The following is a 24,936-nucleotide window of genomic DNA, read 5'->3' as shown; positions in this document are numbered from 1 at the left end:
CGCTCACATAGGACAATTCAGAATCCTTCTTTAGGTCATCCTTACTTTAAAACTCCCTTTCAAAAGAGGGCAGCATCTTGGTTAAGGAACTCTCCAAGTGCAGGTACACTACAGAATAGGGTCTATATGTTGCCTTCAAGTAAGCACTTAGTGCTCTAGTTCTCTCTCAAGTAGAGATACAGTGAGATGTTAAAACACAGGCAAAGAGCAGTAAACAGGAAGCAAAACAGCAAGTAAAAATCCTTAAGTCTTAAAATCTTTGTCTATAAACATAGAGTTTTATGATTCCAATATCAGGGTTTTGTTCTTTAAAAAAAAAAAAAAACTTGGAAGGGGTTTTTTTTTGCTTTTTAATACAACAAACAAGAAACCACCACCACACACGCTTACCCTCATTGGATGAATATCAGCATACGGAGGCTTTCCTTCAGCCATTTCTATCGAAGTGATTCCAAGGGACCAGATGTCTGCCACGCAGTTATAGCCAATCTCTTGGATTACTTCAGGAGCCATCCAGAACGGAGTTCCTATAACAGTATTACGTTTTGCCATTGTATCCTGTAATTATATTATTTGTGCAATTGAAACAGAGATGCTTATTTTCAAGTTATTTTACTATTAATTCTATATTTAAAAGTTAAATTAGCCACCTAAAGGTCAAATGGTAGTGACTTCCAATTCAGACCAAACAGATTCAGTCGATCAGCCTACAGAGGCCAAACAGGTGATAAAGATCTCACTTTAAACTTTTGATTGTGGTTTATGAACATCAGGCACTTGAAGTACACTGGGTTATAAAAATAAACAACTAAACTGAACAGCTTTGCAATACATTAAATATTCATCATGATAAAAAGTGTTAGCTCTACCACTGCCACTAGTCACTCCTCAGACACAACATTCACAGCAGAAGAAAAAGCCAAAATAAAAGAACATGGTTAGGAGCACTAAAGTATTTTTAAATTATCTTTCCACGGGTACTTACTGTTAACTGGCCAGCCACACCAAAATCAGCTAATTTTGCATGTCCCTCAGTGTTAAGAAGGATGTTTCCAGCCTTTATATCTCTATGTATTTTTCTCATGAAGTGCAGGTATTCAAGTCCTTTAAGAGTAGATTTCAGAATAGTTGCAATTTCATCTTCTGTTAGCTGCAAGAAAACATAAAACCATTTTCAAGTATACACATAGAGTCTGTATATTTGAACTATTTAAAACATGGCCATTTCATAAGGATTACTATAAATAACACAGACAATGTACCTTAGTTACGAGTCTGTATATTTGAACTATTTAAAACATGGTCATTTCATAAGGTTTACTATAAACACAGACAATGTACCTTAGTTATTTTAACCCAGGAGGGGGCCCAGTAGCCTATACAATTCAGAACTCTCATCTACTAGCTTGACCCATATTCTTACACATCTCGAGTCCAGTTATAGCAAGCGAGCTACAAAACCAGAGAAGGGGCTGACTGACGCAGATCAGATAGCAGAACATGCAATATTCCCTTGTTTGTCAGTCAAAAGTTACTACTTAGATATTGACATCCTTCATAAAGACTGCTGCACAGTTTCTACAATATACAACTAATACATTTATCACCACGATCATACATATTAATTGTCACACTATGCATTACCTTTGTCAAAACAAAGGTAACGGTGGTCACACTGGACTACATGGTACATACCAGAATAATTCCCTGGAAGAAGAGTTAGTCCTTTCTCTGCTGTGGAAGGCTAGAGTAACTCCTCAAACATTCATGCCCTGAAGTTCTTTACAGTTTTCCCAACAAACTAGCTCAGTCCTACATTTAGAAAGGGATTAAAAGAATGCCATGCTTTCTTTATTTCTCAAATTCCTACATACAAAATCCCTGCTAAGTCTAGGATTAGTAGTATCAAGTTTTTGTCCACCAGTTATTCCTAATTGCACCACTATTAGTTTCTCATTGCTGGCAATATACAAATTAAAGAGGATGAATTAAGAGCTTCTTTGCAAGGACAAAAAAAACAAAAACAAAAAAAAACCCCAAAAAAAAACAAACCAAAAAGCAATTAATAAAGGTGTATACAAAATAGCCAAATCATTATCACAAAGCTTGTGAAAAATAAAATTGGCAGGGATAGCTTGCTACTTATTATCTGCAGGAGGATAATATAGCATGCAGAAATAAAAATGTTTAAACAGTTCCCAACTAGTTTACATACTTGACAGACTTCAGTAAAATTAAGCCATTCCTTTTAAGGCTAGTATCTTCATTTTATATGGAATGTAAGTAAATGCTAATTTTTGAAAGTAAATATTTCCCACTCTGCCTGTACTCCAGACTGACACAAAGCTGTGGAACTACACCCATACAGATGTGCCCCAGTGACATTCCCAAAACCCTATTCAGCCCTGAAAAAGGACAACTAAGATGTCAGGGTACTCTTATGCTGGAAGGTGACAATAACTATTACCACTTGTTCCTTTAATTGTAAACAATTACAGAAATGATTGAGAATGAATGCCAAACAGATGCTACAGGCTTTTTCTTACACCACTGTTCTTCTCTTGTTTCCAACTGATGTAGAGAATAAATGCTCACTGAACTTTTGGGTTCTTTTAAAATTCACTCGACAACTGCTAGATAATATTCTCACAGGAAAATACAATCAGATGAATATATGGCTTTTCAATTTCTGCTACAAATACTGTATTTTTAAAAAATATCTACCAACAATGTTAATTAGTTTGTTGTCTACATAAAGGTTTCCTGTTAGTTCTTACTATTAAGTGTAGATAATCCACATGAGCTATGCTATAATGTATCATGTTACTATTGCACTAGAAATTGTACAACTGAACTAACAGAAATCTTGACATAGCTGGCTCTGAATATATTTTATAAGACAAGCCACATTTTAGTAAGCACAACTACAACTGTGTGAAGACAATGCAACATGTCAGCCTGCAACTTTCAAAGTAGTTGCAGCCTGTTAATGTCTTCTGGTCTCTAAAAAACATATTCCTTTACATAACATTTAGCGGTGCACAATACTATCTTCTACAGCCATGCTCAGTTTTTAACAGGTTTCTGTTCTTTAGTAACAGCATGGCCTTTAGTTACTTCGGAGAATTAAGGTAGAAGAGTTGAGGCTCTTTAGAACCGTAAAATTCCTGAAGTAAACAATACATTTTGCACAAATATATCCAGCTCTCCCATATTATGTTTGCTGTTTATTTTCCAGTCAGGAAGAACTGAAAGGTAGTCTCAAATCAGTCAATTAACTGAATACAAACTGAGAAACAAAACTGAAAATTTGAAGAGTAAGAAGGGGGGGGGGGGAAACAAAAAAACCAAAAAACAATGCAACAGGGATATGTATTGAATCTGTAAGAGCATTGCAGAGGAAACACTAAGAAATCTTTTGCTTGATTTTTTTTTTTTTAAGCAGATCAGACTAACTTCAGTTTTAAAGCTTAAAAAAAAAATTTAAAAATCAATTATTAAATACCTACTATAAATAAATGGTGTAGACTAGGCAGTCCAAAATGCTTCTCTTATTTACTACTTTCATATGTTGCAGAATTCATTACTATCCCAAATAATACAGTAAGCTGCAAGTAATCAACTGGCAACAAGCTGACAGACATTTCATTATGAAAGAAAATACAATACAGTTAAAAAAAATAAAAAATAAAAAACCCCCTGTATTTTCATTTGTCTGCTTCCTAAGCTACATGGGCTATTGAGTAAGTCATCAGTTAGTACAGTTGCTTACCTTCATTGCTTTAGACCAACATAATAGGAACACAAGTTCCTGAACAAGTGTTATCAGAGAAACAGTAAAAGCAAATCTTTTGCAGGTATCTGACCCCTGAGAACACTTAAATTTTCACCAACATTTGTTTTAGAATAAAAGCAAAACACACACACACACACACACAATTCATTCCATGTGATGAAATTTCTCAAGGCAATACAAAGAAAGTATCCAAGCAACTGAGATGTTCAATTACAGTACAGCAATGCTTTAACATAAGAACTAAGCAAATGAACTTGGCACATTCTTAGAAATGCAAGAAACTGCAGAACTGATGATAAATAGTCTAATTTGGCTGCAACACTGGGTTGCATTTTTTTCCTCTTTCTCTACTTTTCCAGTCCTACACAGAAATTAAATTAAGCCATAGCAAATCCTTCCAGTTTCAGTTTTGAAAGTGTCGGTATGCATCTGTACTTCCCTCCAAAAAAAACCATGACCAAGAGCCCACAAGAAACAAAAAACCCACTCAATCACTCTAAGCCAACAGAATGACTCAACAGAAAGGAAAAAATGATTAGTCAGCAAGATTATCTGCACTTGAGTTATTCATAACAAGTTTTAACTATTCAAATAACCGAACCATTTCCCTATTTCAGCTTCTATCCAGTCTTATAAAACCTGGGCACAGAGCCCAAGGGCACGGTTACACATACATTTATTTAAACAGCAGTGCCAAGCTCCAGTCCCTCCTTCCACTGCAACCTACAGCAGTAATTCCCACTGTGTGTCAGCCCTTCCACTGAACAACCGTAACTGACCCCAGTTTAAAATAAACCTGTCTGCCAAATTATTTTTCCAACAAATCAGTTCCCTGCTTCAATTCATGACATAGCCAACAAGGATGGAGCAGAGCAGGAGCTGCTCAAATTGGCATTGCTTTCCAAATAAGCACATGTGTTGCTATACCCAAAGAGTCCCACTGACTTTTTATAAGCCTTTCCCTATGCAAGCAGAGGATGAAATTGACAGTGGCATTAGCTCCATGCTCCACAGCAAGCAGTTACTGCCTCTGCTGCGCATTACGCGTTCCTTGCCTGCCATTTAACTCCAAGATCTTTCAGTGTTTCCATTCAGTGGCACACTGCTCAAAGCCTTTATTTGTGCTACTTGACGCTGAGCGCTACACTGCTTCAAAGGACTGTATGCCAGGAGAGCTGAAAACCCCGTTGTATACGGCTCCAACAAGATGGCTTTCCTGGCATTGCACCAAGGCAGCAAAACCATCTACCTGACCTGGAGTCAAGCAAGAAGGGACTTTAAATCGACTGTAAGAGAAACTGAAGTATGGTGAGATGGATAACTGGAGAGACAATCCTCATTATGTGAGCTAATAATTTTGTGGTGAAGTACACTAAAACTGTGATTATCTGAAGAATCACACTACAGGCAATTTAAGCTCTGGCTATTAACAAATCCTGTATCATGAATGGTTTATAACATGCTAAGTACACTTAACACTTTCTGCCAGAGCTTTGCCAAATCCACCCCAGTTCAGAAACAATACAGAGTCCTGGATCTCCAAAGACTTCCATGCAGTTAATTCTGAACATGCATCAAAAAACTATCACAAGCACTCACAAATGTAGAGCAAGACAGGCATACAACTTACTGCCCACTTTCACCTAGAAACAAGTATTACAAGAAATTGTGCTTAGAAGGGTCTGCAGAGAAGGTCTCTTCAACATGTTGTGTTCCTAAGGAGGTAAACCTCTAGGCTTTAGTTCTTGAAAAATCGGTGGTTAAACCACATGGAGGTCTTTGGATCAACACTAGACAGAGAATTTGCCATCTACTTAACATCCAGTACTCTCTAGTTCTAGTAGTCTGATGTTGACATACAAGTAAGGCCATTGATAACTATCACACCGTACTACTGAAAGAAACAAAACTACTTAATATTTTAATACTAGGAATATGTTACAGTCAATGTTATCCTGGTCTGGATGTATGGTTCTTATACTCTACGATTCCTGATGAACCCATATGGGTATTCTGTTTCCCATTAAAACAGCTGATTTATTTTATTCTGAGCTTTTAAACATAAAGCATTGTTCTTCCAACAGCATAGCATGCTCTATACCTTGCACCTTAGTATAATTTCACAGTCATTATCTTTCTACTTCACTTCTGATTTCCAGTTGTGCCAAGTTCCTTATTTAAAATCCTGTGGGACGTTTATCGGCTTGGTATCTTTGTCTAGTTCTAATTCTGCTTGCTGTGTCCCTTTGATGGGTGCTACTCTCTAAATATGAGTCAGCCATGAAGCAGCTTCAAATCCTTCATCACCAAAACCACATGGAAGTTATATATTAAAACAAATGAGAATGATAAAGGTGAACAACTCTACAGCATACATAAAACATTAACCATAAAGACAATCTTTAAAATGAGAATTTGGAGCAAAGTAGATTGCAGCAAATTCAGGTGTTATAGATCTATTAGGAGATCAGCTAATCCACATATTTACATCTAACTGCTACGGATGCCACTCACAAGAGAGACTTAAGGGTGCATTTATACAGTCTATCACACACCACCTAATCCATGCAGCTGTTGGGACAACTCATCTACAGGTTGTCTGCTCACAGTCAATCACCCTCCTTCCTGAGGGCCCCTCTGAAGGGCTCTGGGTCAGCTGAATTGCTTTAACTGCTTAAGTCCATTCCCAGCTGCTCTTTTTACACTAAGTAACACATGCACATTAAGCCTGATGCCTCCAGGAAGTATCAGGCCACTGCGTCTAAACAGTCTGATTAGGTCGAGCACACTGGGCAAGTCCACTCTCGTGGCAAATAAAAGCACTATGGTATAAACATTCTTCCACCAGAAGCTAGGAAGCTCGATCATCACTGATCTTATCATAATCACTTACCTCTCCTAGTCTTTATTTATGCAAAGACAAGGCTAGATTAACAAAAAGGCTGAGATGCAGGAGACAGAAGCAAATGAGTAGGGCAGAAGAGATGACAACTACTATGACACTCCTCACACTTGTAATATTTGAAGTATAACTTACAAATTAAGGCAGAATTTTTAGAGAGAAAAAGAGTTGTTACAGTTGCAGCTCTAGCCTGAACTAAACATTAGATTGTTTGCCACTGTCTGCTGCAAACTTTAGTGAGACCACTTTTCTGAATCCATTCTCCTTCAGCTTCACTTTCAGAGCAACTTCTTTTAAGCAAACTGCATGCTCTGTGTGAGGACACTGCTCTTCAAAAAAAAATAAAAATTAAAATCACAGCCTATATCTTGAGTGAGGTACCAAATAATGATATCTGAATTACTTATGATGACAAAGTTAAGACTTTCAGTAATTGTCTCAAACTAATGGAGACAATCCCTTCTTCTTCCTATGCTATAACTAAGGGGACACCTCAATGTCATGGTAACGGATGGAGTAAGAGCTCACTACCATAGGAAAATGACCAGTTTTACTCAAGTATAACAACTTAAGCATAGGATCGTATGAAGGAAGTGAGGCAGCAACTGTTATTCTTACTGAGCCCGTCATTCTGCACATAAAATGATGTGGAAAGTAATAAACATAACAATGACCATTCACTGTACAGGTGATGATCAGTGTTGGTATTTTTTTCAGATTTCTATTTTTAACTACATAATCCCAGTAATGTAACTTCTTGTACTGTTTCTTGAATATAATATGCAAGATCTTCTCCTTAAATTAGCATTTTTATACCAGTTAATTTGAGATAGCACCAAGAAATCCATCTCATCTATCTCATCCATCTGCAGTTTGAAAATGAATATAGCCTAGCAGCAATTTAAAGTTACCATAAACATACCTTGTGGCTTGTATAGAAAACTATTTCAGGAAATCTCAGGTATCTTCCATGGTCACATGCTCAACATCAGCTAGGACTAATAAGTACACATATGGAGATCAAGAACTGATTAGAATATGGAAGTCAGACTCCTTAGCCCATATCCTTCAACACCAAACTCCAGATTGCTATAAGACATCTATGAAGTACTCAACTGGCTAGCCAGATATTGAGCACAGCCTTGGAAGTAAAGCAGAACAGTACAGAGCCTCTTCATACTACGTATAGATAACATGGGAAAACAGATTTTAACTAGGATTCAGTAGCACAACAACATGCATTATAAAGGCCTTCCAGTACCTGAAGGGGCTACAGGAAGGCTGTGGAGGGACTTTTTACAAGGGCAGTTAATGACAGAACAAGCGGAAATGACTTTAAACTGGAAGAGGGCAGGTTTAGATGAGATATTAGGAAGAAATTCTTCGCTGTGAGGGTGGTCACACACTGGAACAGGTTGCCCACAGAAGTTGTAGATGTCCCCTCCCTGGAAGTGTTCAAGGCCAGGTTGGATGAGGCTTTGAGCAACCTGGTCTAGTGGAAGGTGTCCCTGCTCACGGCAGGGAGGTCAGAACTAGATGATCTTTAAGGTCCCTTCCAACCCAAACCTTTCTATGATTTGTCACATCTACACACAGTTGTGATCAGCACCAGTTTATTTACTCTGGTTCTTCAAAGTCCTTTTCTGACAAAGCACTGTGAAAAAGGTAAAGAACCTCAATGGAAGTCCTAACCACAGGTCACTTAAAAAACCAAACAAACAAAACAAACAAAAAAAACAACCACATGCCTTTCAAACAGGAAGCATTGATTTGAGTTGTCACTATTTAAAAACAACTTTACCATTATACAAACAATATTTGCAAATAGATCACTTGGCTCACAAACTACACACCTGTTCACACCCTACACACTGGCCCCGACAGCATCACTAAGGGAGACCCTGGTGATCCTTTAGAAGCTCAAACTAAAAAATGAATAACTGACTTCAAATCACAGATGCAACTTCTGGTGTTCTCCTAAAATCTCCCCAAATATACCTTCTGAAACCTGGGAGATGATGGGGAGAGAAAGGAGATATGCAAGTAGAAAGTCTATACAGATCAGAAAAACCATGAAAATTCCATCCCCCTCACAACTTATACTCATCAAGCATTTTCCAAGTAAACACCAGACCAGATTATGTTCTATTTTAACAGCATACATAGTGATTCCTTACTGAGCAAGTGTGATCCACTAACACAGAGTCCTGAAGAAAAAGGGGGGAGAGAAGACAATTAGTGTTTCACGCTGCACATGTATGAGAGGATGTTGCATGGCCAATCTCAGTTCTGAACCTTCTCAACAACTTCTGAATGCTTTTTTTGGCAGCCGTATTTGCGTGTAATGTATACATAGTCATTTCGGAAAGAGATGAGTAACAGTGCAGCTCTAACTCGCTCTTCTTTCATGACAATTAACAAGCATACATACACACATACAACATGCATCTTATTTCTGGCACACAAACAACAAATACTTTCTTTCCCCTGAGATGAAAACTAATTTTCTCCTGTGAGCTATTTTCCAGGCAGATAGACACAGTTTTACTGCAAGCTTGCAAGAAAGGTCTATCATTTTGATATTTAGACTCTACAACCCACTTGTGAAGGAACCTGCAATGCTACTCTGAAGAACCAAGAAAAAACAACTTCCAAAAATTGAGATAATGCCACTCAGCATTTATGCAACTGCTAATCATGCCATAATAAGGATTTTTTTTTAGACAAGCACTGAATAATCTCTGTGCTGCGCTGCAGAAGCTAATACAGACTACCTTGGTTTATAAGGCTAACTACAGAATAAGGCAATCAGGACATTTGGGATCAACTTCTTTCCGCCTCTTCCTCAGTCTGGCTGTATGGAAAAGTACTTTAAGAGTCTCAGCCTAAAGAATCAGTCTCTGAACAGTAACACAGCTGACTAGCCCATTGATTCAACTCACCTCCCAGAAGCCTTACCAATAGAACACTGTCACCAGCACCTCCAGGATGGGCTTGCTTGTCCAGTGCCATAACTTCTGGCCACCAAGATCAGTTCAACAAGTTCACCAGCACAGAAGGAATTTTAGTCTTTGTGTATGGACTGGCTGGCTACCAATTAACCCACGTGGGCTCAACTGAGGACGTTACACTGTGAGAGATGCTACTTACACCAAAAACATTAAGAGTCATTAGGCCTTAGATAACCCATTTACAGCTGCAAGTCACATGTACATCAGTGCAGCAAAGGTGTACAAATTAAAACTACTAGCTCTGAAATTACTGAAAAACATGACTGGTTAAAACAGCAAAATAACATTCTTATGAGCAAAGTGCCTTTAGCCTAGAGAGATAACTAAGGCCTGCCCTGGACATCCATGGTAGCATACAGAAGAAGCAAAACCAGGAGGAAATTCAAACACAGCATTTAGAGATACAGACACACTATTCATTTGAATTACTGGAGCTTAAACACATGAAAAAAACAATTAGCTAAGAAAAAATAGCAGAAGATAATAAATAAGAGTACATGAGGGAATGTATATGTAACTGATAATAAATTGGTGCTTAAAGGAAGTCACAGATCAGATAAAAGATGCAGGATGTCTGGACCCAACAGCATACCACTGTACACTAGTACATTGCTACACTTCTTATTTACAATACTGTCCCAAATAGGAATTTTTTCTCATAAACCCATTGCACAGCCACTACGTTGTATGCCACAGCCAACTGAATTTGGTCCCCGAAAGAGACAGGATTAGAAAGACTCAGTTAATCATGATCAAGTGCACCTTAAATTACTAGCAGAGAGGCAGGGTTGCTAGTGTGTCAGTACTCCCCAATATGTTAATAGCAGCCAGCAGGACTTACAATATTGCTTCACATTGTAGTTATCTCATTCTATTGCAAGCTGCCACTGAAAAAGTCAGTCTCATTCCTTCTTTTCCCTCCCTTTCCCCACTGCTCATTCCTAATGTCTCTCTTGCATCAGATCAGGCCACTGTACTGCCATAAGAAGTCCCGACTTAGCTCATGAGAGGTGGGGATAGGCTAGACAGGAAGAAGTTCCCCCATCAGATCATGAAGCTTGTCCAAGATCATCCTGCAGCCACGCAATCACTGCATCTGAGGCATGGAAAAAGGCAGGAACACATAAGCCAGGATGGAGGATAACAGTGGAACTGCCCTTTTTGGCAGCAACCCACAGGTCGACCATATAAGATACACGTACCTCCCAAATCAGTCTCTGAGAAAAGCAGACAAAACGAGATACACAGCTTTGTTGCCTTGGACTGATGAACACCACACCTCAGATAAGCTAACAGGCATCATAAGCTTGCTCCAGTGCTACTGATCTGCCTAACACTAGAAAACTCCAGGGCAGAATTCCAGAGGTCAATTTATCTTCAAAGTAGTGGCTTGGGCCTCTTAGCAAGAGCCTGTTGCTGTCAAGCTGAAAACCTCTCAATACGAACAGGCTCTCAACAGCCACTAGACATTTCCTAAACTCTGAACTCTGCCTCCCTCAGTCTTGGTCCGTTAAAGCAAAGCCCAGCACTGTTCACTTTCTAGACAAATGACAAAAATTTTGAAGTAGGGGAAACACAGATACAGAAAAAGATCAGTAAATTCTTTGTTTTATAGCTAAGCAAGAAAGGCAAATACATAGTAATGATTCCTCTCAATATGAGGGGACATCCACCTTCACCTATGACTAATTTTGATATGATGATCCTAATGACCATTACACTAAAGTAAGGGTCCTTACTTCAACTCTCTCTTCCTCAGTTTCTTTTCCTTACATATGCAGAAGAAGGAAATAAACTTTTCCTTGGCCCAGTCACAATCCTCATCTGACAACTTCAGAAAATTAAAGAACACATAACCCTGTGTCTCTAGGCCTATTCAACAAATGTTCTGACAAAATAAGAATCATTTCCCTTCTCTCTTCCAAGTGAGGGCATTTTTTTTTTTTCTTGTGTAAAGTACAGTGAAACCACTTCTTGTTGCCATTAAAAAAAAAAAAATATTAAGGTCACCAATAGAATGCTGAAGTACTTTAAGCAGCCTCATTCCAGTAACACAGTCACATGCTTTCCATCACACGATAGTCTGGGTGATCAGGTCACTCCACAAAGAGCAAGAGAATTCAAACAAGTCCAAAGCCCCTGCCTAAATCTTCCAAAACTTGCAAGACGTAGGCACGGCAACTGAGAAACGGAGAAGTCTGCTTTGCTTTTTCTGTTACATGCCCCAGAACACCTCCTGTCCTAAGCCATAATAAAAGTTCTATCTACCCTGGTAAGCTGTCTTCATCAGTGGCCTACAGTAGGTACCTAAGGAAGAATATAAGCACATGTTAAGTAAACAGTGATAGTTGCTTCACCCTCGCAGAGATCTGAAGCACAGGGATTTCCTGCTCCAGCCATTAAATATTTATGATCAGCCACAGTCGTGTTTTCCTGGCCTTATTCAATTGCCTTTTGAAAACAAACTGTTAGCATCTGTAAGATCTTCTACAACTATACAGCTGACCTCATCACAATGTGTAGAGAAAAAAACTTTTGCTTTGGATCTACTAACACAAGTGATCTACTAACACAAGTGATCCCTTTTTTCATAATAAACAGCACATAACTATACCCTACGCACTTTCTTTGTGCTACTCGCTCACGGTTTTCGAAACCTACCACGTCTCTCCCTCCAGGTACTTCTCAATGCAGAAGTATCCTCATCCATTTAGTATCTCATTTTAGAGAAGTATTCTTTACTTCTGATCATCCTTGTCACCTTTCTCTAACTTCCATAGCTCTGTTACATCCTTGGTACTATTGTCATCTTCAGCAACCCCTTTACTTGTTCAATTATTTCTAAACATTAAGCTGAAGTGCTCAGGAACCTGTATATAAAGACTCTGCCTCCTCCACCAAACCAAATGTATCTCTTCACATTTAATTATGCTTATTTTCTCAGACAGACACTCGGTACCACAAAGCCTTTCAAGTCTTTCCTGGTTTTTACTATCCAGAAATACAATCTCTCACATCAGTATTTCTACCCTCTTTCCCAAAAAAGGATAGCACAGACCCATGTAGGATTCCCAAAATCACCACTCACTCACATTCTCTTTTTTAATCTTTAAAACAATTACCTATCTAAGACAGAGCTCCCTGTTTACTTCACTACAGGTGCATTCCTTGAACAGCCTCTAGTGTGGAAGTCTGTCCATGAACCTTTGAGTACCAAGCACATCCAGACCAACTTTACACCAGCCAGCATTATTTGGGTGCCCAACAACTCCTTTACAGGGCTCTACTCACCAAGCACTGCATGACTTGCTTTCACAAAAGGTATGTTAACTTTACCCTCATTGCACGTATCTGAATATTTATTGATTTTTCTATTTCTTAGAATAGAAATTATGCTATTTAATCATAGCAACTTTAACCACAAACAGCAGTAGAAGAGTTAGTCTAATCAATGGTATGTGTTTGCTCTGAGACTCAAACATCTCTTTCCCGCAAATCTCCGATATCTCTATGTCAATATCCTTGAACAGATATAAGGGAAACGAGATTGCCTGATCTATTTAATATAGACACATACACATATACATACATACACCACTTTTTAAAAATAAAAAAAATCTAGCATTTTCTATCAATGCACATGCAACTTTGCTCCTTATTTTTCTAAATCCTATTTTAAGTAGGACTTTTTTTTTTTTCCTCTTTGTGAATTCTGGACTAATTTGCACCATTTCTTTCAGTTCTAAAGGTTGCATGAACTCCAGCAATCTCCCATTGTTTCTGGCTTTTCCCCACTCATAAGTTCAACATTACAGCAGCCCTGATGCAAGCCACCTTTCCCCAAGAGGCTCCCTCTACTTGGGACATCATCCCCACTTCCCAATAAATCTAATTCCATTTTCCCCTTACATCTTATTTTCTATGCCTAAAGATTGTTTTCTTCTCCTCTTCTTTCCCTCCCTGCTCCCAGGCATGGTGCTAGGAACATTTCAGGGCATGTTTACAAAATCTAAGGAGCTAGCAAGTACTGGGTCATCTCACAGTACTTGTTGGTAAAATGAACACCTTCTGTTACAGCCCACTACTGAAAACAACGGACTCAAAAGGAACTAAAGATTATTTGAAAAATGTTTTGCTGTAGATCTCAGAGAAACTGTTTCTTAAGTAGAACTCACAAACCCTGGTTCCTTAAAGGTTTGCATCCTCTCTACATTACTGCTGCTATGAGCCCATTATGACTCTTCCATACAACCCTCCGTTTTGGCTCCCTCTCACCTTCCTTAACTGGCATCCCTTCCCCTTGTCATTCCTTGAGCAATGCCAGTTACTTCTCATGCTCCCACACAGTAATTTAGGGAGCAAGAGACAATTCTATGCCTGTTTTCAAACCATGCACGTACTGAGCGGCCTGCTGTCAGACTGTGAGGTGGAAGGGGTATCGGGGAAGAAGCCACATGCAGTTTTTTCTTGTACAAAGCAGTAATTTTCAAGAAATTTACAGGATCTTCATATTTCAAAAGGCATTTGCTTCTGCTGATGATCACTCCACAGAGGAATGGACAGATAGTCAGAGCAACTGCACAAGCCTGCTTCCTAAGGAACCAAGTTACAGGTACGCCATCAGCCAAGATCTTGTCTCATAACCCTGACTTTTATTGTGGCTTCCAGTCTTAATCCACAGTTTAACTTTAATAAGTGTTAGACATTTTCTTGAAAAAAACTCACCGTTTTATTACGAAGTCTAATTATGTCCGAAACAGAGCCAGCTCCACAATATTCCATAACAATCCATAGATCTGTGTTCTTAAAATAGCTGCCATAGTACTTGACAACATAGGGGCTAGATAGAAAAAAAGTTATAGATTAATTCTTAGTAGGGGAAAAAAAATCATCATCTCAAGTGTTGTTAAAAATCAGTCTGACACACACTAACACAGTTAAAGAGCAAGTGTAATCAAATACATTTTAAAACTGTAATTAGCTTAACCAATGCCTTGTTAGAATGAAGCCTGACTACTTAATAAAATTATAAAGGCACCACTATATATATCACAAACTTTCAGTGATCCTCAAATACAGACACAGTTTTCCAAAACATTAGTCTTCTGATAGAAAGATTTGTTTCCTCGCCCAAGGCCTCTCAATTTTTAAATCTCCTCACAAAGTTATTGATGTTCCCCTTCTTGAAAAGATTGCCTTATGTTCTTCTCTCCTAAGCAAAAGAACATGGAAATTCACCCATGTCTTCCCAGTTTTGCAAGCACGAACTTATTTTAAGTACAGATCTGTACTTCTGTGTGAAACAGAATCTACTGTTGGTTTGAGCAAGACTTCTGGATTTTCAAATACATTTTCATATTTAAGTGTCTTGTGAGGAGATAGTACTGTCATAAACAGAACATATTGCTTTGCTATTTATCAGTTTGTAACTTGACATAACACTTCCTTGGAGGCTCTAGCAAAAACCAGATGTGGTATACATGGCAAGGAACTTCCTGCAGAAAAGTGATTAGATGGTATATTTATGGAATAAAAGGTTGGAGGGTTTTTTGCAGGAACTTCAGCAAAAGGAGGTTGCAGTTAGATTGCCATCCATCTCCCACAAAGTCAAGAAGTAAGATACTGAACTCAGACAGCAGCTTCTGGCCAGAACACTTGACTTGCGGGGTGGAATCACACACTATTTTGTTTTGGAGCAAGGAACTGTATTCTGGGAACGGCATGTTTGGCAGCAACATTTTTTGTTAGAAACTTAATGTAAAAAAGAGAGGACCTATGGTTGCCTCCTGCAACACTATGCTATCTTTATAAAAAGATAGGTCAAAGCTATTGGCAAACTACTTCATTAAAGAGCAACTGTTAGTACTATAGAACTTGCCTTTACAGAAGGCAAGGTGGGTCAATTCCTTCCCAACTAGTCAAAACGTCTACCAAACAAGTATGACATACTGATCTCACCACTTACAAATTCCTGAAGTGAGGAAGGTTACCATTACTTCTGAAGAAAACTCACTGATTTTCATTATCATCTCTTGCCAGATTCACACTATGCTAGTATTCCCAGCAAAAACTGTGTACTATTACAAATCAGGATAAAATAATCTTTTCAAAACATCAAGTGCTGTGCAATCTCAAAACTGTTCACATTTGCTTAAAGCCTAGGCCCTGTTAACTACATGGGCCAGCCTTTTCCATATTAACTACTTGTCTTTCAATCTACATTTTTCCCCTCAGAACACCTTAAGACTCACACTGCAGCTAGATCTAGAAACAAGCATGGAAAGGAAAGGGTAAAGTGTTAACAATTAATCATCTCTTATCTGAGATGCTGCAACAGCTCAGTGCTCTTCTGCAATATCTGTGGAATCACCACATGTGAAAATAAAGTACTAAAAAGTGCATCATCCCTTGCATCAGTACAGCACAGCACTATATTTGCACAAAGGCACACAACACATGCAGCACATGGTGCAGAGCTGCAGCCCAACCCTTCTTTTCAACCAGAGAATGGCTGCATCTTGTCCAACAGAGGAAGACTCTGTGTTCTAAAATTCTGAACCCTTACTCTTAAAAAGAAAAGTTACACAATTGTATATATCCAGTAGATACTAAATGCAATATGTTGTCCAAAGAAAAGCAAGAAACAAAGAACAAGGGCAGAGAAAAAGGGGGTAGGACGGGGGACACAAGAGTAAGACTGTGAGCAGGCCCACCTAGGACAAGAATGAAAATGGCATAAGCAGCATGGTACAGAAAGAAAGGTGAAAAATTCAGAAGATTCTCAAGTGTCACCACTTATTCTCTCTGTCAGTATATTTCATAGACATTTGGTTTAAATATCTAATCCAATCCTGGTCTAGTACTAACATACACACATTACAATCTCACATGGCTTAAGCCCACAGAATAATTCTTTCTGAGAATGCATAAGGTGCTATTTTCCAACTTATTTAATATCTTCCTTTATGTAAGGGAAAAGAAATTAAGCAAGGCAGATAAAAAGAATTAAGAGCGCAGCAACAAGAAGAATCAAAGTAAGGATATTTTAACTCCTCTTCCAGTGCACAGGAAGAGCTGAGGACCTACTCTGGGGATCAAATCCAGTTGCACAGTTAAGCAGACAAACAAGATTGCTGCTTTCTCTTTAATCTGTACCTGTTACAAAACTTGGACAGACAGACAAAAATAGTCTCACTGGGACAAAAAGGATTAAGAGGAGCTCCCCCAAAAAACCTCAGGTGTCCCAAATCCTTTTAGTATATCGCCTGAAATAACCTTATCACAAGTCTTCATGGAATGCAGAAAAAAAAAAAAATAAATCCTTCCTTTTCCTCCCATCCCCCTACCTACACATTTAACAGGCTTCTAGCACTCAGAGCAGTCAATGCAGAGGGAATGGATTAAGGGTCCAGTGTGTTCACAGATCAGAGTTTGCAGGCAGAGGTTCTAAAGAAGTCTGGAGAACAGCTGCATGCTCACGTGCTAGATACAATGTACTCTGAGGTCTCTATCCCTGTATTTACAGATATATATTTGAACCTTCTCTCCTCCTTCATGAACCCATAGACAAGATGCTGTGGAGTAGTATGATCAAGCTCCATGTAACACCTAAGCAAAACATTCAGCAACAAATATGAATGAATTCAGAGTGTATTAAAAAGTTTATCTTTAAATCTGGGATGAGTATTGCTCTTTGCCAAACAAGAGCAAATTTTTCATTTAAAGACGACTTCAACACCGACACACCACAAAAGCACGAACACAGCTGAGAAATAACAGACTAGTTGCTATAACACAATTCACCAGGTTAATGACTAAAGCAGTCAATATTTCAAAGAAAGTTTCACCTAGAGTGCAAAGCTTTCCTGTTTGTACTTCGAGTCACAAACAATAGATACTTGTACCACTGTTCAGACGCGAGTAAAGACTCACCCTAGCAAATCTGACTTTCAAGTTACAGCCAAAACCTTAAAATACTATCCCCTAAAAATATACAAATAAAGAATTGATAACTCCACAGAAAAGAGGAAATGTAATTTCTGCACCCTACAGACACCTGATGTTAAGGCTTTCATTCCTACAACATGAGCAGCCATAAGACATAATCATTTTTGAACAAGCGGAACGTAACAGTCCTCCTTCAGAATGACTACAAGATTGTTCACTTTTTAAAAGTTATGTTCCTGCATGAAAGAGGCAACCAACAGAACACAGTTTTGGAAGTTAACTGCTAGCCATTAATCCTGTGCTATAAACATCTCTATTGATCTTCTGAAACAGGCCTGTGAATTCTGACTTACCTAAGGCACTTACAGGAAATATTAACCTTCGGGCTTGCTACTGTAAGTGAAGCAAGCATAGAGAATTCTAAGCAGAGGCAAGTATTTATTCTTTCAACAGTTTCTGTTCTGTACACTATTTGTACTTCCTTCAACCCAAGCTAAGGATAGGAGGAGGTCCACAAAGTGGTTCCATTAAATAAATTGTCCAACACAGACTACTTTAATTTTTCATATAAAAAAAATTGCAGCTGTGTACATTTCAGCTATATTCACAAGTACAAATACATTTTCACATAAGACTCTCAGAAAGGGAGCAGAATTGTCACACTTACCTGTCACACTGTTGCATTATAGAGATTTCTTTAATTATTTCTTGAAGATCCGACTCCACGGGGACTTGTTTAATTGCTACAACTTGTCCAGACTCTTTGTGTATTGCTTTAAACACACTACCATAAGACCTGAAAATAAAAAAGGGATTACTTTTTTTAAAAAAAAAAAAATTAAAAAAAAAAAAATAAACTGCTTCTCATTTCCATTATGCAGAAACTTTAAAAAGTCACAGAAGCTCTAAGTTCACTTTGCTAAATTCATCTATCCTTAATAGAAAAGGGACATCAAAAATGCATAAATATATTTGGGGAAGCATGGAAGCTTAGTGATGTATGCATTTACTTTCTTATTAAAACTTGTCTAGAGAAGCATTCCTTAGGACATTTACAGTCACTCTCTCTGTAACTTAATATTCAAACACATGCTTTATATACCATTTCCCTCTGATCCCATCCCCTCATAAATAGCTGCACTTACCCTTCACCAAGTTTCTCCAGAACATCAAAGACTTCTTCAGGCTGCTTAGTTAAACTATCTTCACTTAGCTTTTTCAGTTTGCTAAAAGAACAACAGAAGTTATTTGATTGTTTTGAGGGGAAAAGACACAGAACTCAGACAAACTTTCATGCAAGTGAGCAGACAGAAAAGATTATAAAGAAAAACATATTCAAATTAAAAGAAAATGCCTAATTAAAGTACAGTAACAAAATTTTCATCAACCATCATATAAGATGGAGAAAGTTATGACAACTTTTGCCATTATCACTTTCCCACTAGTGTTTGCTCTATTCAGAGCAGCACAGGACCAATTCACTGTCCAAACCACTTCCTTTGCTAAAGCAGAAACAGCCACAGAATACAGTAAAGCTCACCTTTTGGTAAAAAGTGGTCAGTAGGCAAACACATGCCCACTACTGCCTAGAGCATGCCATGTTGTTATCTAGGATAGTATAAACCACACAAAGTATCCACCTTCTGAACTATACCACTCAAAAGCCAGTGAATTACATCAAGTTAAAAGCAGAATGCAGTCATGGTGACTCTGGGAACATAAGGTAGCACTGTCAGAGGTGGTAGCAGAACACGGAGCTGCCAAGAGCAGAGTACTCTAAGAGCTGTTGGGGAGGTCCCTTTCGCATCTTCGTGAATGTACAGAGGGACAGGTGCAACAAAATCTCTCATTACATACCACCACCTTATTTTGCCCTCCAGTTCTCTCACATAGTCTCAGATCACTGGGTATCACCCTATGATTTCTCCCAGCACCTTCAACCCACTCTTAGCACCATCCTTTGTCCTTCACAGTCCTTTCCCCAGTCTTCAGCATTCCCATCTATCCAGCCCCGCAGATGCCTGGCAGATCTCAGAACACAACTTGGCAGCAAGCTTGTGATGGAGCTGACACTGAACACAACACAGGAAAATATAACCACACACACATTGCACTGAGGCCGGGTGGTTGCAACATGAAAATCTTTCACCCTAAAAGTTACAGGGAATTTTGCTGCAAGATTGAAATAACAGGTTAACTCTATATGATAGCCAAGGGAACTATTAAAGTAGAAGATGAGCTGAAGAATAGCTGGTGCTGGAGTGTTAGATACAGACAATGTATTCCATATGCAGGAGGAGGAAAAAGGAAAAGATAAAAAAACCCCACACAACTTTAAAGCACAGCAGATCATGAAGAATTTATGGAAAGTATGTTATACTGTGGAACTTTCCTGGAAATTAATACAAAATAGGAGAAGGGAGGAGGGCACAGACAGAAAAGACTGTCAAATCTAACACTGGAAGAACAGTGTTCAAAAGAGACTCCATATTAAGAGATGCAATTCTGTGATATATAGAACTAATAAAAAAATAAAGTGAAATGACTGAGGAAGGAATTCCTCAGAAGAGACTTGTTACTTCCAACTAGCTAAGTAAGGACAATAATTTAAAGTAATTGTATAATTCTATAGGTCATATGGATTGGTGTTACGCAAGGAAAGCAAGGGGGGGGGGGTGTACACATTTATGTATCATATAATCGCTGCATCTGCCAAATAGTTATTTGAGTACAAAAAGCATCAACAATCAGTAAGGAAAGGTGCACAAACTGCTCTAAAGATCATGCAGTTTGCTATAGCAAGTGGGCAGGCAGGAAGCTGGAAAGCATGTGTGTTTAAGGAAGAACAAAAATCTCCACAGCAAAGGAAAGGCACAACTCATGAACACAAAGAAAAAACAGCAGAAAACTCAAATGAGAGCAGCTAAATAAAGTCTGCAAAAGTGGCCTACAAATAAAACACAGGAACACTTAACTCTGCTTTCTTTTTTGCCCTCTCTCTGCTGGTTAGAGACTAAAAGTCAGAAAGATGGAACTTAAATCTTGCAGGGAAGGACATATTTAATTACTAAATAAGTGTAAGTTGAGACAAATAAAAAGAGAAAAAAATTTTGCAGGTAGGTTTTAAAGAAAAAAAAATAATTCATTTTGCTTCTTTTGTTTCAAATTCTTTTTTCCTCCCTCCCATCAGGTTATCTGCAGCCTTAAAGGCAGCACTGACAGAATAAGTTACTGCAATCATCCTCTGCTTGCCACCAACAAAAAGCACACATAGCATGCATACGATACCAGCAGAGACTCAAAAAAACAAAGAGCATGACCATTAGACAAGACTCTCACTTGAGTGAAGAGCTGTGTGACAAAAGACACACTCAACAGAACAGAGGAGGGACTGAACTTTTTAGTGACTGCTAGAAAAAACATGCAGTAACCTCAACCAAAGATGTCTACTAAGAGAACACTTCCACCTCCTCATCTAAAGAGCAATGCCTGCGAAAATGAGAAGGAAAAAATATCGCCCCTACCAAAAGGGTTCCAGCAGCACCATTAACTGCAAGACACTGGGAGTGCTTAAGAGGAGTTAGGGAAACAATGACAAACAGCTATAAATTGATCAAAACTAATGTCACTGTCAAATACCGTTATCTGGAGTACCTAAAAGGCAACCTGGAGACCAAAGAAATAAGCATTCTGTAGTTTTAAAACTGTTTGCACATTATTAAACTCTGACAAATATGTTATGAGATCAAATAATACTGAACACTAAGGCAGCTAAATACTAAACCTATTTAGAGCAAGAACAATACATCAACCTCAGGAATTTCATCACCAAATACGCTGCTCGAAGTACTCCGTACTCCTCCACAAATACCTTGTAAGAGCACAGATGCTAGGTCCCGTGTTCAAGTGACAGCATTAACACCACAGTTCTTTGAACCATAGAAAGATCCCAATGACTCAGCCTGTCTAATGATTTCTCTTTCTAGAAGTTTAACGGAATTCCCAGCTCTTTAATTACAGGACAGCATGTGATATACCCCGAAAGGGTTGCAATAAAGTGCTTGTGAAAACTTGGTGAGAAGCAGGGAGGAGGAAGATGACTGTTTCAACTGTCTGTAAAGTACTAAGTAGAATATACGAAGAAAAGACTAGAAATATTATCTTGTTACATTGATTAAAAACAAGTGACAGCTTCTTAATCAGGAGTTGTCCACACTTTGAAAACGTGCAACGTAAGACAGAGACAGGTATTTCAGATGGGTCACTGTTGTTATTCTTAAAAGCATTAAAGTGTTCTACATGGGAAGTGAATACTATGAGCACCCAGCAAAATACCAATCTGCTAAGGCATGACTAGAAATACGAGGGGGTGGGGGGGTCAAATGTCTCAAGAACAATCAGAGAGGAAAAAAAAAAAGTCTCATTTCTCTTCCTCATGGGTCCTCTACTTTCATAACACAAGTGTTTAAAACAAAACAAATAAAACAGTAAACTCAAGTTCTGTTTTACCCTGGCCACAGGATAAAAGTGCCATATATATAAATAAAATAAAATGTATCTGTGAGAAAGTCTAACAGAAATGTTTAAAAGACAAGTATAAAAACTGGGGAAGAAAGTCATTCTGCTTTTGCTTGCTCTAGGAAATCATCAAGTAGTGACTACAGGCTATTTCAGTAGTTTTCCAGGAGAGCTGTTCCTGAAAGCAAGACTAGTTAAACTACAATCATGGGAAAACAAGAGTTTTAAAATAATTTTCTTGTTCCAAGCAGGTTTGACTTTCTGCATAACACCTCATCTCTTAAGCAAGAAAGATACACCCTAGCAAAGAATTTTACTTTTATAAATCCAGTTGATGGGAGAAAACATTCCTATTTAATGTTACCAGAATCTTACATGTCATTGAGTACGTCAGCAAAACTCCACGTAACTAAAGGCAGAAAAGTCTAGAATCAGCACAAGGCACCCAGGACTACCAAACCTAGCGTGAAGATCAGAAAAATCTGAATTAGCACCTGAAAGAGGAAGAGGTATTTTTTCCATGCCCTGCAACACGAAAAAACAAAGTATGAGTTTAGTGTCCTATGGTCATTATGTACAGACTTTACAAAATAAACTGGTGATGTGCTACCAAGGTAGGCATTAAAAAAAGCAGAAAGCTAACATCAAAAACAAAAAGCAGGACTAGAGAATAGAACTCCATCAATTACTGTCATGAGTTATGGAAAACTAGACAGCTGCTCCATGAAACACAAATATATGTAGTTTGTTTTGCAGAAGAACTAGCAAATTGAAACACTTAAAAAGAATGGCTGGGATCGATTATACTGATATATTAAAAGTGAAGCTAGTAAGAGAAATCACTGCAGTCATCACAAATAGAGGTGGCATGTGAAAGCCTTGAGAGGTTTACGCTGCTTTGCATCGTTCACACAAGTGGAAGCAAATTTAAGACAGTTCACATTATTATATTGCGAACCTGCATTGAGTTTCCCACCAATAAAACCCAAGCAAACTTACACTTTTGTCCCATCGCTTTCAGGAGGAACTTGACAATTGTCATCCATATAACCTTCCATGTTCATTGACACAAACATTAAAACCAGCGTATTTTTCACAGACAGTTCAGGTTATAAAAACAAGTTTTTCCCCTTAACAAAAAAACCTTACATTTCAGTGACAATGAAACTGTCCAAATTTAGAGAAAGGACTGGAAAAATCTTAATTAACATGCTCCATGCTTGTTAGAAAATCTTTTATTTGGCAGTAGCACACAGGAGATGGGCAAGATTAAAAACTATGTATTTGACAGAACTGCACCTCTACTTCCTTTGCTTTTCACTTGTAAGCAATCTACCTCCTCATACCCAAGTATGCCAATCGATACAGAAAATAACAGGAGGCAAATTTTGGAACTGACTATTTCAAAAGTGAACATTCTTTCCAGTGAGGGAAAGAAATATAAAGCACATCTGAAACACAGTTAGAAATTCGGGTTCAAGAAAACATATTGTGTCAGCTGCTGCACAATTTGTGCAGGATAAAACGAGAATACTTACTCTAAATTATTTGTAAAAGTAAACAAAATTATTCTGAAAAGGACTCCTCCCTTAAAAGTCTTTTGTTACTGTTCCAATACATCAGTCAAACAAGAAAAGCTAGTAATTTTGACAGCATTCTCACTTTAAAGCCCCAGTGGCCTAGCCTGTCACTTGGGCATCATCTCTGCTACTTTCTGAAGGGCTGTTTAAAGTATGTTGTGTGTTCCTTTACAGGGAACAGGAGAACAAACGTGCAAAACACCTGTGAGAGAACACTGGGATTCTAGGACACCCACACAGCTCTGAAGGGTTCACATTAAATTCTTGCTGCCTCTAGATTAATGTCTTGCACTACAGATATTATGGCCATAGATCCCTGTCGATAACTGCTCCTGGGGACAGCAGACACCAAAGTAAAGAAGTCTGGTGCTCACATCTGTTTCACTAAGTAAACACGGTGTGTCCATCCCAAGCCACTACTACTGCATCCAAGGCAGGCATCAAAAAATTCAACCCACAAAAAATAATCTGTACTCCTTCTAGCCTTGCAGAAAAAGCAGGTGGCCTAGCAGAATAGTTGGGAACATCAAACAATCAGAAAGCTGTAAAAAAAAAAAAAAAAAGAACCCCCCCAAAAAACCTGACAAAGCAGATATATATGCACATTTATTAAAAACTTAGTTCAAATCTAATGAAAACCTGAGTTACTACCTTATGAAAAACAGTTCAAATCTTCCCTCCCACTAAAGAAACAAATCCACTAAGTTCTCATCACATTCAAATTTCCAGAAATAAGCTTCAAAAAAAATGGAAAGTATAAAAACTTAAGACTTACCACTAACTGTGCCAGACAGTTTAGAAGTTCACTCATCAGATCTCTAGTTATTCCTGACTAAATCTAAGGATTTAAACAGCTCCTTACTTTCAATTAGGCCAGATATACACCTCCAGCTAGGTAATAAAGTTAGAGCAAATCCTAAATCTTCTAATAAATAAATAAAAATAAATTTTGTAGGTTATGATCACTCCGAATTTTATTTTCAATTCTTTGATATCACCAGATCTCAAGCTTTGCACTGGTGCTAGTGACACTGATTACCCCTCAGACACTCCTATTTCTTCTCCTAAAACCTTGCTGGTGCTTATCCTACTGTCTTTATTTGAGACATACAGCACTGTCAGCCTGAAATTACAGTGCAGGCCTGTCCCTCCTCCCTCCGTTGCCTGCTAAAAACACTTTGC

At 38.3% G+C, this 24,936-nt stretch overlaps 1 protein-coding gene across 1 annotated transcript; it reads right to left on the bottom strand.

Moving 5' to 3' along the window:
- Positions 1-364: 364 nt before the first annotated feature.
- LOC104522593 (serine/threonine-protein kinase 3-like) lies at positions 365-23,232 on the bottom strand (the record flags this gene model as incomplete). The annotated part of the gene is made up of 6 exons (XM_010164926.1): positions 23,174-23,232; positions 18,802-18,882; positions 18,324-18,452; positions 14,435-14,549; positions 986-1,150; positions 365-558 (listed from the first exon to the last, which is right to left on the bottom strand). Coding segments are annotated over exons 1-6 (743 nt in total), but the record flags the coding sequence as incomplete, so codon positions are not given.
- Positions 23,233-24,936: the final 1,704 nt, after the last annotated feature.

Source organism: Antrostomus carolinensis, unplaced genomic scaffold (assembly GCF_000700745.2).
Source record: "Antrostomus carolinensis isolate BGI_N321 unplaced genomic scaffold, ASM70074v2 scaffold12203, whole genome shotgun sequence".
Taxonomy (NCBI): domain Eukaryota; kingdom Metazoa; phylum Chordata; class Aves; order Caprimulgiformes; family Caprimulgidae; genus Antrostomus; species Antrostomus carolinensis.
Note: the sequence above shows the minus strand (reverse complement) of the source record. Positions and strands in the feature narration are given on the sequence as shown.